This window comes from Pteropus medius, unplaced genomic scaffold (genome assembly GCF_902729225.1).
Source record: "Pteropus medius unplaced genomic scaffold, Ma_sr-lr_union100, whole genome shotgun sequence".
Taxonomy (NCBI): Eukaryota; Metazoa; Chordata; class Mammalia; order Chiroptera; family Pteropodidae; genus Pteropus; species Pteropus medius.
Genome location: NW_024342467.1, coordinates 20,781,513 through 20,796,255, shown reverse-complemented (window position 1 = coordinate 20,796,255; position 14,743 = coordinate 20,781,513). Strand labels below are relative to the sequence as shown.

Here is a 14,743-nt window from a genome sequence, read left to right as displayed (position 1 = left end):
ACGACAAGGCGGAGAAGTCCTGGCAGTGGTGGGGACCTTTGGGGACATGCCGTTGTTGGGGCGGATTGATGGGTAGGGGATTGTGAGTGATGAGTTTTGTTTGTATGGTTAAATAAGGTGCCTGAAAGGGAGTTAAAAAGCCATATTTAACGGACTGTTGAACATTTCCAAGAGAGTGTCTGGGCCAGAACTGTAGACTCAGGGCGGTTGATGTGAACGAGGAACTGACCAATGACGTAAAAGCAGAAGACCCAGGAACAGACATTTGGAGTTTGGAAGCTAGAGGTAAAAGAGAGGCCGTGAAAGATCTCTTGATTTTTAGTGTAGGATTATTAGCTATAACTATAGGAGAATAAAGGAAATATCGCAGAAGCTCTGGAAAGAGGGTTTCGAAAAAAGGAGATAGTGACAGTGTCGAATAAGGTGGGTGGCTTAAGGGACTTGAGCACTGTGAAAGGTCATTGGCGTCAGGTTTGGGTGGTGGGGGCCGAGGTTGCATTGGAACAGCAGAACAATGGAGGGGACAGGTGTAGGAGGTGGACTGTGGGACCTGCCCTGTCCTTACGTGTCATTATGGGTGTGTTATGTTCAGTTAATTCTGGTTCCTTTGAACCCGTATTAAACCTCTGAGGTTCATTCTTTCATGGCCTTTACTCCTTTCGTATGTCCAACTTCAGAATGTTCTAGATATAATAGTTCTAGAAGTCCATAGACTTCTGTCTTTTCAAATTTGATTCCAATTCTATGTATTAAACCCAAATTCAAATTCAAGCAGTTCCTCTATGAGACCTCAACTAGGAAGTCTAATTCTGGGAGCTGTTATTTTAAGTGCCAACTCCAACTCCATAGCAATACTTTCTTGTCCTGATCTGTTGTTTCAATGTCATTTAAGGCTGAAATATGGCCCCGTTATTTGTGTTTCACTTTTGAGGGTGTAAGAAGTAAGATTAGGGGGCTAGGAGACTGATGGGTCCTCATAACCCTGGTAGCCTAGAGAGGTCTCTGGCAGCTGGAAGTGCAAAATCTTTTGCCTTTTGAGAAAAGTTTTAGCCCTAAAGTTCTGTTGTCCTTTGGTTTGTCCCTTAAATAACAGCTAAAGCCATAAACAGTGGATAAGTGTTTGCAAAGGCCTGGGACTGTGTCACCTGTAACTTCGCTGTAGATCCCGATCTCCAATTACAATTTTATTCTAACGGAGACCGGCCGGCTCCGGATGCCAGGTGCCCACCACCACCCTTCCGCTCCTGGACGGTCCCAGGTCCCGCTTCCCCCCGCTGTGTTCACGTTGTCGACAGGCATTCTTCTGAACACTTAGTCCTAGAGGCCAGAGTCCCAGTGGGAGGGGGTCATCGGAAGGACGCTGAGGACTGAGTTGGAGCTTTTAGCAGGGGCTAGGGGTCCTCAGAAAGGGCTATGGACAGGGCTCAGAACTTGCCAGGAGGGCAAAGATGCGAGGAGGAAGTGATGCTCTCCTAGTGACACGGGAGGGCAGGAAAGCCAGAGCCCTCACCGTTTTGGTGGTGGTGGTGGGGTGTCTTTTGCCCTTTGTATTAATTCTCATTTAATTCTCGGGACAGCTCTGAGGAGAGGGTAGGTCCTATGCCCGTTTTACGGATGAACTAGTTGCAGGTCGGCCAGAGAAGGAAACTGTAGGTCACACTGCAGACAAGTTGACGGAACTAGATTGAACCGGCCCTGCTTGATTCAGGCCGTTCCCTGTGTCACGTCACTCATTACCGGGGCAAGAGAAGAACATGTCTGTGTGTAGATGCTTTTTAGTGGTTGTATCGGACAATCCAGGACCATGTGTTATATTTCCTTGATTTCTCTCCCCCATTTGTTTCTTGTCTGTGATCTGTTCTTTCAGTTGACACGCTGTTGTTCACTCCAGGAGACAAGACGGGATCTGTTTGCATCCCAAACAGAAAGTGTTTCAACATCTCTGAGTGAGCTGTGTGTGTGTCTCTTCGCTGCATTCCTTCTTTCTGAGACAGGCGGAGCACAGCTGTGGCTGTTAGGCGCAGAGCACAGCTGTAGTCAGCCGCCAGTTGACACCAGGGCACATGGTGTCACGGTCCCATCACTCGCGTATGCCCGGCTCAAGCTGCCGCGTGACTGGCATTTGTGGGGGCCGATGTCGGGGGAAGAATTCCATGCACTTTGTAGGAACAGTTTCGCAATACCTCATATTCCATTGGCCACGTGTTCTCATAAAAATATCATGAATCCAAGCTTGTTTGCACAAAACCCACTTGCTGATTGCCTGATTTATGTACTCTGTCACTTGACCATGCGAGCTTTCATTGCCTCTGAAATCTTTGCACAAAGCTGTGTTTTCATTCTGATTTTAATGCGGCTAAGTTATATATGATGTGTATTTTGCTCAACTAATAATATTAAGTATAGAAAAAAGTACCATCAGGGTAATCAATCATTAATATATTTGTGGTACTGGCTGGTAGGCTATATTACCTTGAGAAAAACAACATTGACAACAACTAAGAATAGCAAATGGAAATTCTCACTTAGATGTCTTTTTACTAGGCTGCTGCTTCTTCTTTTTCATTTAAAATGATGAAATGAAACTAACAGAAAGTATTTCCTTTTTTTGCTATTTTGCAGAAAAAACCACTGTCTGCAATAATAAAGGAAGTCTGTGACGGGTAAGTGTCGCTCAAGATTCATCTGAGGGGCTGCAGCCCACAACTTTAGAGGCAGACGAAAAATTCCTGAGCAACTGTAAAATTTAATTCCTAAGTCACTACTTGACCTGCCCAAAGATACCGAGAAGTACTGTGCAAGATCTGCATGCCTCTTTCCACCCAAAAGTCTCCGTTGGTTCTCAAAGAGGAGAGAGCCTGAAGGGCTGGGGCTTGCACACTGGGGTGGGTTTTATTTGTTTTGAAAAGTTGTGTTCATTCATCCTTCTCAGCAGGGAGTAGTAGAAAGTTCCAGAGGTTAAGTAGACTCTTCATCTGATGTACATTTAGAGGACCACTCAGGTCCCCATAAAGTATTTTAAAAGACAAGTCGGTGGGCCGTGACGCTGCCACACGGGACATCACAACCACATGGCTTTCCTACCTCTCTTTGGCTGCCCCAACAATTCAAAGAAATGTACATATGGAAGTGGCATGCTTTAAAAAGTTGTGTTTTTTATTTTTAAAGCAGATCTGCAGCTAGCATATTCCCTGGAATTTATTTAAGACCTGAGATACTTAACTAGAATATTCCACCATAGAGCAAGCAGACCGACTGGGGACTGTAGAATGCCGGGACTGTTGAAATGCAGCAGTTATCGGAAATTTAAATTGCATTCATTTCCTTTGTTTTCTTCTCTCTGCTCCTTTCCTTCAAAATTGGGAGGAATATAACTTTACATTTAAATACCCCCTGCCCCACCCCAAAGCCATGACGATGGAATGCTTAAAGATGAGCGGTAGGCTTGACTAAGACCTAGACGATCCACTTAGGAAATGATGGGTCTCAGGATAACGAAAGGCGGGCTAACGTCATTTCGTTTTAGAAGCTACTTTGTGGGCATACTGACTACTGGCCCGATTCTAATCGTGGCGTATTTAATTCATCGAACTCTATCACACTGTTAAACTGAAAATGAGCGTGTATTGTTTTTCTGATCACTTTACGCTTGTCTTTTTAAGGTGGTCCCTTGCCAACCATGAATACTATGCACTGCAGCACGCCGATAGTTCGAACTTCTATATCACTGAAAAGGTAGGTCGACCACGTTGTTTGATCTGGGACACTTGCATTCAAGGAAGTTAACACGTCGCTGGCGTTGCCTCTGGTCAGGCCTAGAAGTGCTGCTCTACGTTTTACATCAGCCCGCCATGAAAACGAAGTCTGTGATGCCGGCGGCTGCTCTTTTAGCGCTAACAAGGCGCCCTCGGCTCGCTCAAGAGTGAAGGCCAAACATATTTCTGCATCCTGTTTCAGCGACTCCGCTGGCCTCCGACAGGGAATCTCCTGATCACCTCTCTTATGGCTTGGTTAAAGCGTTTATGTGACACTTAGTGACAGTGTAGCTCTCCTTTCTCAGACCTTTTTGGTGGTGGTTCTGAACAACCTTTAAGCCGTCTTAAAGTAGGCGAAACAATGCCAAGAAATCTCAAAGGTGGCATTGTGTAGGCACTGAGTGTGCTGTGGCTTTGGGGAACCTGCTCACTTCTTGGCTGATTTTTTTTATGGGGGAGCTTCGGGGGGGGAAGGAGGGGTTTGTGAAGACAACAGTGGCTCTGGCAGCAAGCGAAATTAACATCTTAGAGTTTTCTGATAGGGGAGGGGGAAACTAACACTTATTCAGCACCTACTGTGTGCCAGGAACGGAGTGAGACACATTACTCTGTCGATTTCTTCCTCTAGACTAACCTGGGGTGTAAGTGATACTGGCTTTGGGTAACAGAGAAGAAAGAGAATCGTAAAAGTCACATTGCTTAGTCCGAATCTCAGGATCAACGAGCAAGTCCACATCTTTATGCATCTATCACTTTCCTTTGGGGAATTCCCATGAGAGTTAGCGCTCAGCCCAGGTTTATGGGGTGTTCGCTGAAATGCAAAGGAGCCGATATCGTCCTTATGGAACCATGACCTCGTGGGGTTGGCCCTGGGAACAGGCTTCATCACAACAAGGTGGTCAGTGCTGGGGCAGAAGTAACGTGACGTGCTCTGGGAGGAGGGAGACCAGGGTGACCTCAGGCGCCAGGCTTCGCTCTTCCCCATCAGTGGTCCCTAGAGTCACCACAAGTTTACCTCGAATCAAGTGGCGGTGGAAGGTGGGCGCAGTAACGAGGGTCTTTGCCCACTGAGACTGCTCGCTGGACCCTGAGGAGGGCGTGTGGGGGCGGGGCATTCGGTCCCCCTGGAGGGAGGGTAGCTGGGGCCCGGAAATGCTTCTAGAAGTTGCTTCGTTCCTCCCAGATGGGCAATGGACTTTTCATAACCAGTTGTGTTTTCCTCTTCAACCTGATGGCCCACATGCTGAGACTTAGCAAATGGACTGGGTTTCCCGGCCCGTGTTGTTAATTTTACTGGTTTCTTTCATTGATTTCACAAACGCTTAGTTGCCTGTCTTTATTTTCCCCTTGCTTCATTTTCTTAATACTTTTCATTTATTTTATACTACATTTATATAATCTGCATGCGATTCTTTGTGAGATAAATAGGAAATAAATAAATGAAAGTTAAATGTTAGCAGTTAAAGGTACTGTTGTCGATATCCTCGAGAAGACTTCTCATTTCAACTGGGTTCACCTTTTAAAGGCAACTAAAATATTGTGACTTTGGGGGGATTATTGGAAAATATTGGATGGTTTTCCACTAGTTGGGGTATAATAGGAAAAGTGTAAAAATTATTATGTGATAAAATTACAGGACAATAAAGGCTGTAATCTGGTTTTTCAAACATCACCAATTAGTGGATAGTGAAATCAATTAGCTGGTTATAATAGCATTGAAAATTGGAATATATTAGAAAGAATAGGTCGGGGTATATCACTCATGTAGTTTGTAAAATACTTGCGTTATACACACGCATATATAATACATGTATACTGTGCTGGACTTTTGCCCTGGGTCATGGTCTAAAAGCCACCGAGTCACAAATAGCTATGCCTTTGATTAATCTGTATTGGCTTGTGTCCCTCCCTTGGTGGCTGTCCTGTCTTCTGTCACTGTTGTCAGGGGACCTCAGTTGCTCAGAGGTCACTAAGGACGGGATTCTCTGACTGCAGAACCTGGGCACCACAGGGAGAACCTCTCCAACCTGCAGATTTAGATCCCAGCCCCCAAGACTGAGACCGCGTGGGCCAAGACATGGCTGAGAATTTTGTGTTTTCAGAGCCCTCTGTAGACTTCCGGTGCAGGATACCCGGAGCCACTGGAGGAACCCTGCCCGAGACAGCTTTTCTGAAGAGTTGGGGTCTGTGTCGGGCACTGTGCCACGAACACAAGTTGTGCGCTGAGTCTGACTTAGGAGTGCGTGTGTGTGTGTGTGTGTGTGTGTGTGCGCGCAGCTGATTCTCGGAATGAGTTTAAAATTCATATAATAGTTATGGCTTTGTTCTAATTAAAATTGACATAGACTCAGAAAATTTAATCTACTCAGGATGGTGGGGAAATTATTATTTTATTGGGCATCCTAGTCATTTGAGGGAAGTCTTGTTTTGCTTGATGAAGTTTTTAACATCGAGTTCAAAAGGGACTGCCACCTAGGTCTGGGGCCGGTCTGTGCCTCCTCAGGGGGCACAGCAGGGATTATTCTTTTAGTAAGAGTTTGGGAAGTGAGAAGACTCATCTTCCTAATTGTAGCCCTTTGTTTGTAAATAAAATGCCATTGCTCTTCCTCCTGCAGCTGCATGTGACACAGAACTCGACACGCACAGGGCAGGAGAGGGACCTCGAGTCCTGTCTCGGCAGCAACAAACTCGGGCTGCCTTCAATCAGTCGTCAGGTCCATCCAGTCCCTTGCAAAATTCCTAAAAATAGGGCCTATTTTCCACTTTTAAAGTAATGTATTTAGCACCATCCTGGTTACTTAGAACCCAGTGAGTTAGGTAATATTTGCATCACCATGGTAACTGGTGACTAACTTTTGAAACTTGTGCATGTTCTTACTGATTTTCCATCGTGTACGAGGTGGTCTCCCTTCTTCTGCCGCAGATAAAACACCATCTGTAATTTTAAAGGAAGGGAGACTCCCCCGGTCCTGCGAGCTAACACACTTGTGACAGGTGGACAGGTGCTTGGGCAGCTCTTCTAAGACCCTCAGGAGGGCGCTGCCCCTACTTTTCTCGTGTGGCCCAAGCTCGTTCGCTGGATTGTTTCCTTTGCTTCTTAGGCCATTAACTTCGGTTTTTCAGTGCAGTGGGAAGAAAATGCCATGTTGTTGAGCAGGGTTAAGCGGAAGTGTAGCAGATGCCTGAGAGAAAGTGCAGGTTCAGCTATTCAATAGATTCAAATTCTGTCCCAGAGACTGTTACATCTCAGGGCTCTATCAGAGAGGGAGAGAGGGAGAGAGGGAGAGAGAAAGAGAGAGAGAGGGAGGAGGGAGCAGGGAAGGGAGTGGGGAGGGATGGGAAAAGAAAGGAGAGAGGGAGGGACGGAAGCGGGAGGAAGGGAAGGAGAGAAAGAGGATAAAAATTGAAAAGTGAATTTCAACGTTTTTACCTTTATGGAGATATAATTGACAAAATCATGAGACATTTTAGTGTACATCATGGTAATTCGATATATGTGTACACTGCGAAAGGATTCTCACCATCTAGTTAGTTAACACATCCATCACCTCATTTATTCATTCATTCATTCATTCATTCATTTGGCGAGAACATTTAAGTTCCGCTTTATCAGCAAATTTCAGTCATATAATACAGTGTTACCAGCTATAATTACCGTATTTTACATTGGACATTTGATCCTCAGACCTTGTTGTTCATTTTATAGCTGAAAGTTTGTACTCTTTTACCAAACTCTCTCTTTCTTCCAACCCCTCAGCCCCTGGCAACCGCTTTTCTACTCTCTATGTGTTTGACTTTTTTAAGATTCCACATATAACTGATACCATGCAGTGCTACCACTTACCGTCTTCACCTAGTCGTCTGGCGACAGACACTTAGGTTGTTTCCATATCTTGGCTACTATAAATGTTGCGGTGAACACGGGGGTGCACGTATCTCTTTGAGATCCTGGTTTTATTTCCTTTGGCTATGTACCCAGGAGTGGAACACCTGGATCATTATGGTCGTCCCGTTTTTGATCTTTTGAAGAACTTTCATACCGTTTTCCATAGTGGCTGCACCAGTTTACGTTCCCAGCAGCAGTGTGTGAGAGTTCTCTGCTCTCCACATCCTCCCAACAACCCGCCCCCCTCCCTGTGCCCTCGCTGTCCCTCCTTCTCATGATAGCCATTTTAACAGGTGTGAGATGAACTCTCATTCCAGTTTTAATCTGCACGTCTCTAACGATTAGTGACGTTGAGGATCTCTTCATGTACTTGTTGGTCATTTGTATGTCTTCTTTGAAAAAATGTCTATTCAGCGCCTCTGCCCATTTTTTAATTGTTTTTTTTTTGATATCAAATTGTGCGAGTTCTTTATATATTTGATGGATGATTTGCAAATATTTTCTCCCATTCCAAAGGCTGCCTTTTCATTCTGTTGAGGATTTTCTCTGCTGTGTAGCAGCTTTTTAGTTTCGTGTAGTCCCATTTGTTTATTTTTGTGAATCGTGTGTTAACTTTAAATATCCCAGTGGAATTTGTCTTCTGATAAAGAGCGATAGTTATACGCATTTTAGTTCATGATCCTCATTCCAGTGTGATGATGGAGGCATTGTTATCTTCATTTTACAGTGAGGAACGTAAGACAGAGGTTATGCAACCACCTGTTTAGGTTATACAGATAAGCAGTGGTCAGGCTGAGGCTTGGACCCAAAGCTTCCTAGGCCACCTCCTAGACACCCTCCTGCCCTACGGCCTGGGCCCAGTTTATTCATGATTCCCTTTCTTTGCTGGCACAAGGCCAGCAATCCTGATAGCAACTGCCTCAAGAAAATAGATGCAGGAAGTCATGGCCTGTGAGCACTAGTTACCAGCTTTGGTCTGTAGCTTTCTTAAGCCTTAAGAGGGTAACTTGGAGGAAGTTGTAACAGATAATCTTCCACTCACCAGGGATTAGCAAGTTCATGTTAATTCACCTTATAATTGTCATCCTTAATTCTAAGCCTTCAGAAAAGTGGTTCTCCAGAGAGCATGGGGCATGGTGGAGGATGCCCCTAGGAGGTGGTGTACTGTGGACAATTGAAGTTTTGTCACAATTTCAGAGTGGCATTTGGTTTCTTTCTGCTAAGACCTGCTTTGGAATATATGAATATAGCAATATAGTTTAGCAGTGTCTTATTTTGATAAATTCTCATTTTGTTATAATAGAGATAACCGTGCCTCATCCAGGTTCTCTGTGCAAAGCTGGCCCCAGGAACCTCTGGGAAGAAAGTGGGGTTGTTAGAAGAGTAGCTCTTCTTATGCAGTTCCCACTTCCTAGGCATTCTGGCTTCTCAGACAGGCCATGAGCTTCCCAGAATCCCCAGGCAGACAGGAATTGTGTGCCCCAGGACTAGTATTTCCCACCAGGTCAGAAGACTACTTAATTATCGTGTGGAATTCAACTCGGCTATCACGCCTTGAGCGCTAGGTTCCAGAAAGAGCACAGTGAGATGAATATGTTGACTGTCTGCATTCCCATATCCCAGGGTCTAGCTGGGGAGAAAGTCTTGAAATTGGCACAGGTTTTGGAGAAGGAAAGAAAGGAACCAAGTAATTACAGTAGTCCCTTCTTATCCTCAGCTTCAGTTCCCATGGTCAGCCATGGTCTGAAAATATTACATGGAATATTCCAGAAATAAACAAATCATTAGTTTTGAACTACGTGCTGTTCTGAGAATTGTGATGACATCGCGTGCAGTCCTGCTCCGTTCCACCCGGGGCATGACATCTCTGTCAGTGTCCCCACTCTCCATGGGCTCCCGCCTGTTAGTCCCTTAGTGGCTGCCTTGGTTATCAGATTGACTGTCACAGTCTCAGCATTGCCAAACCAAGTAATGTGCCTCAGAAAATTCCCCAAAGGTATACCATCACCTGCAGAGCCTCTCTTCCATTTAGAACAGGGCTGGCGAGTCCAAAAGAACTGGTTCCAACCCTGTGTGCAGAGGTCAGCATTGCACAGACACTGCAGATGGCGCTTCTAAGCTGGGTCAAATGACAAGAATACGTGTCTCTGTTGGTCGCTAATGAATGTGAGAATAGAGGTATCGGGGCTGACTCAGGAACGCTGCCTTTTGAGTGTGATGGTCATAGGCTCTCTAATGGAGGCTGTAGGGGGCGTCTGTTAGCTACCTCTGCCTCTGTTTTGTGTTGATGTCCTTAAGCACAAGGAATGTCTGGTCGACTTGGTTTTTCTCTTCAGAGTGGCTGAAATATTCGGGGTTTAGTGTAGTACCAGGAAAAGACTGGGGGACTTTCTTCTTCTTTGAGTATAATGTGAAAAGTATAAAGTAGCTTTTAAGTGATAAGATTATAGGAAAATAGAGGTAATAATAGTGTTTTTCAAAATGTAGGTTATCACTTAGTGGGTATAAAATCAATTTAGTAGATTGAAAGAGCATTAGAAATGTACTGTAATAGAGTAGAAAAAGATCAGAGTATGTTACATGTGTCATTTTCTGAAATATTTGTTCCGTGTACGTGTATAGTTTTAGTTTTTACTCTGGCTTGGGGTCTAAAAAGTTTGAAAGTCACTGAAAATCATTGCAAAGGGGATTAAATCGGGAGAATAAGTACAAGTGCTGTGTGCTAAGTGGCTTAAAGAAGCCCCACGTGTGCACTGTGTTCTTCCCTGAACAAACACACACGCACGCACACACACACACACCTCACCACCACCACCACCACCACCGAACAAAATACAAAACAAACTGAGCCATGTCTTTTCCTGGGGAGCCGCCCTGCCTCTGCCTCTTCGGAGGGGCAGATCATTGGGTTGGTGTCATGCGTCCCTTCTCTACTGACCCCACAGCTATTGGGGAGCAGAAATTGACACCTTACCTGAGCTGGGCGCCATGCACTCTCTCCTGGGGATCTGTAATTGAGAGGCGAGTCCGGTGATGACGAGTGTAAGACCTGGACGGTCCTATGGAATCAAAGCTGATCCTGCGTCACAGCAGGTAAATCTTCCTGCCAGATGAATGCCAGGCGTGGCAGACCGAGCCATAAGTACGCAAAGTAAAAACTGTCCGCAGGAAGGATTGAGACTCGAGAGAAGCCAAGACGAAGACCCAGGAAAGAGGCAAAGTAGGCGGCTTCCGGTCCAGATTTCCCGCTCTGCTTCCTGTTTCCTGTCTGCCGCCCTGTGAGAGGCTGCTGCAGCTTCCAGTCCCCCTGCGACTTCCGGTCCCCCTGCGACTTCCGGCCCTGACCCTTAGCCTCTTTGTGTGCGTCTTCATTACTACTGACCACAGCGCTCGCTGGGACAAGGGTTTTAACGTGAGCCCAGGAACCTTGTGCATTTCCTACTAGTCGCAGGAAGCAGCCCCTTGTCTGCTGCCCGTGGTGAGAGTGTGGATTTGTCGAAAACAAGCCACAGCTGCTGCCTTGGGCAGGCTACACCCCAGCCAGCTGTGACCTGCACTGGCCCCCACCTGCACACCTGGGCCAGCACCTCCAGGCCTGGCTCTAGCAGACAAGAGTGAGCAAAGAAATATGTTCCCGTTTTCCCCTTGCCTTGTACCTTTGGCCCGTCTGGGGTTCCTGGCTCCAAGTGTCTCTCTCATGCTGTCCCATTTGCCCTCTTTCTCTCTGCCTTTCTCACACGCTGTCCCCTTTGTTAAAGACTCTCGAGTTCACATGTGCCTTGCTGCTGAATTCTTTTTTATTTTATTTTTTTCTGACTTGTGACTGAACCTGACTTCTATTATGGATGCTCAGAGCCTTATTGGCTGCTCGTATGCCTGTCACCAGCCTTTGGAAAGCACTGGGCTCTCCCAGACAGGCTGATTGTCCTGGATCTGCCAGCTCATAATCCAAGGCTGTCAAAAAGAAACAGCCACGCCGGGAGGAAAAAAACCATGAACGCATGTATTCGATCAGAGAAATCCGTATTGACTTACTGTACGTGCCAGGCATGCTGATGAGCTCGTGATAGTTCCAACCTTCGTCATTCTCAAAGCCCAGCAAGGGAGAAAGACAAATAAATATTTGCCCCAGATTAACCAGTTAAAATTGTAAGTGCCACAAGGACAAATATGAGCTAGCGTCTGGATCTCATTTAACCCGGAGTAGGTGACATTTAAGCAGAGATCTAAGAAGAAAGGTTGGAGGAGGGGTGGAGGCCCTTAAAATGGGCAGATGTCTGGCCGGAGAGTTTTGCATAAGGCCCAATTCTCCAGGCCTTATAAGGCCACATTAAGGGTTTTGATCTTTACCCCAAGAGCATTGGGAAGCCTTCAGAGGGTTTTAAACTGAACCTGACCACAAATGTTTGGACTGTCAACACCCCTGTGATTAGTCTGAATGCACCATGTTGGAAGAGTGCTCGGAACTATGCTAGGAACTATCAGAAAACAGTTCACTGTGGAGAGGAAAAGAATGCAAGGGTGTTTTGAAGAATGTGTCGAGATTGACATCAAATGTCGGGTAGAAAATGGGACCAGATAATAATCTTTCTGGAATGTCTGCCTTCAAAAGCTTGTTCTCCATGAACCTCCTTGACATCTTGGCTAAGAGTAATAATCATACATTGCAGTTGAATAAAACTACTCATTTATTTCCACGAAGATGTCTTCTTGATACATTTGTTGATTTGTACAGACTGATAAAACAATGATATATTGCTAGTTATCTGAGTGACATATCCAATTTTAACTTTTCTTTTGGATACTTCTAATTTAGAATATAAAAATGTTCTAACTTGTATTCGTAGGTAAATAAGTAGAAAAACATCTGTAATATTTCTTGTCGATTGGGGAGTTGACAGTTAAATATATGCTGGGTGAGAAAGATAATTAAGACACAGGCCCTTCCCTCTTAGTGTGTTCAGTCTAGAGGTGGACTAGTTTGAGACTGATTGATGATTCATGTGGTCATCTTTGAAAGATTATTGAGAATATGATTTTTCAGTCAATTAGGTTTACAAATTGACCCTGTATTTTTGGACCCATATGACTCAGTACACATTAAAACATCTTTTAAGTAGGATATGAACCCTTCTGCTTTATTTTTAAAAACCTTTTTAAGATAAAACTTATACACCATCAAATCTTCCTGATTAAAGTGTACAATGCAGTGGTTTTTAGTATATTTACAGAGTCCGGCTAGTAAAGCTGTGTCTTTCCACCCAGGGTATTTCCATCTTCCAAAGCAGCAGCTCTCAGAAGTGAATGCAAATCACGACCTCAAATCTAGAGATTCGGAGTCAGTAGATCGAGGCTGCGGATCAAGCATTTTTCACAAATGTGGGTGTTATCGGTGCCATGTTTGAACACTAAAAGTGCCAGTGGGCTCTGGATCTTTCCCTTTATTCCTGCATACAATGAAAACCCATACTGTGAACTCTTACTGGCTTGTAGGGTCATGTGTGCCCTGAACTAGAGGCATCATTTGAGTGGTTTCTACCACTGCTGAGAGAAAACAAGGCCCAACTTTCTTACTTAACCTGGCTATAGAGATGTGTGTCACAATCTAGCCCCAGTCAACATTTTTCGATTTTGCTGTCTTTCTCTTGTTCACTCAACTTTAGACAAAATGCCTTAGTAGTCTCTAAATAAACCTTGTTCTGTCTCTACAGGGTAATTTAGTCTTGTCCTCCCCCCGCCCCCACCATCCCAATTATGTTTTAGGTACTAGATTAGGTGTTGGGGATAAAGACGTGAAATGACATACTTCCTGCCTCTAGGGAAATAAGTCTTAGCAACAAACATGCTCTGGAGCAATGTCACTAAGAGAACTGTCATCTCAGGACAGCTCACCCTCCTCTCTTTACCAATCCGAAGTTTTTTAAGATGGAAGAAACCTTGGCTTCTTGTTTGAAATAATCTTAACCACAGTTTGGAGATTAGTTTCTTAATTCAGTCCTCTAAATCTCTTCCTTTCGTCTCTGCTGCTGTAGAAATTACTGTCTCTTTAGTTTACTATCTCTTAGGTTCATTTTTTAGCTAATCAGGACCAGCATCTCTTTATTGTTGCCTGGAAGTGTTATATTTTCCTCTCTGCCGAATTCCAAGTGCCTTATCATCAAGAACTGTGTCTGCCGCCTCTGGGTCTCCTACAGTGTCTCACATGGCTCCTTGATCATAGTAGGTAGGTGTTTGTTGATTTGATGTGATGCAGTTTTCCTTGCAAGAAAAAAAAAAGTGCAATTAGTTGCTTAATAAATTATGTTGGATGTTGGTTAATTCAATTACCAGAATATGCACGTATACTTTCAGATTATTAACCGTGGAGGTATGGTAGAGTGAATAAATGGATCTTAACGTTCCTCTTAGAGTCTTAAATCGATGTTAGGAAGTTTTGGTCGGCTTTCAGCCTGCCCGGCCCCATCTGATTATCAAAATAAATACATACATACACACACATACACACATACACACACATACACACATATATGCACACATACATAATATCTATACTGTGCTGGATGTTGATTAAAACTTTTTAAAGATTCATAAGATTTCATAAAATGATACTTAAATCCTGTCCCATGGATCCGAGTACTCTGTATTTAGAATAAATGACGTCTTTCTGAGAACTTGGTCAGTTTTAGGAATTTATCTCCAGTTCACAGCAATAGGATGGGGAGGGAAAAATAACAGCCCCTCTGGTACCTTATGTTATACAGATAAATCATCACCACGTAGACGAACAAACGGGAATACAACTGCAAAGTCAGTATCATTTTATTTTCATTGTAGCAAATAACAACTTCTAAGAACCAAACTGTGGTTATGAGAGATAATATATCCCAAATTATGTTATTGTTCACATAATTTTTATGATAGTCACACTCCACTGTGGTGACACATTTTTCAGTAACCAAGAAACACCTGAATGCAACTGTTTGCAGTCAGAATTATGTGTACCTTTAACAATTATATGTTTCCTCAGCAGATTCATGTACATTTAGTGAATGCAAGCCACTAAGAACGGAGGCTGGAGTGAGAATTTGAAGCAACAGGAAAA

The 14,743-nt window shown here is 44.3% G+C and overlaps 1 protein-coding gene across 3 annotated transcripts in view; it reads left to right on the top strand.

Annotated features, from left to right (window-relative positions):
• ELMO1 (engulfment and cell motility 1) overlaps window positions 1-14,743 on the top strand; it is a 455,772-nt gene that overhangs the window by 100,505 nt on the left and 340,524 nt on the right. For all 3 annotated transcript variants that reach the window (XM_039862767.1, XM_039862765.1, XM_039862766.1), the window contains exons 3-4: window positions 2,623-2,663; window positions 3,663-3,735. In XM_039862767.1, the coding sequence (XP_039718701.1) occupies window positions 2,623-2,663; window positions 3,663-3,735 (114 nt within the window). The remainder of the gene's footprint in view (window positions 1-2,622; window positions 2,664-3,662; window positions 3,736-14,743) is intronic.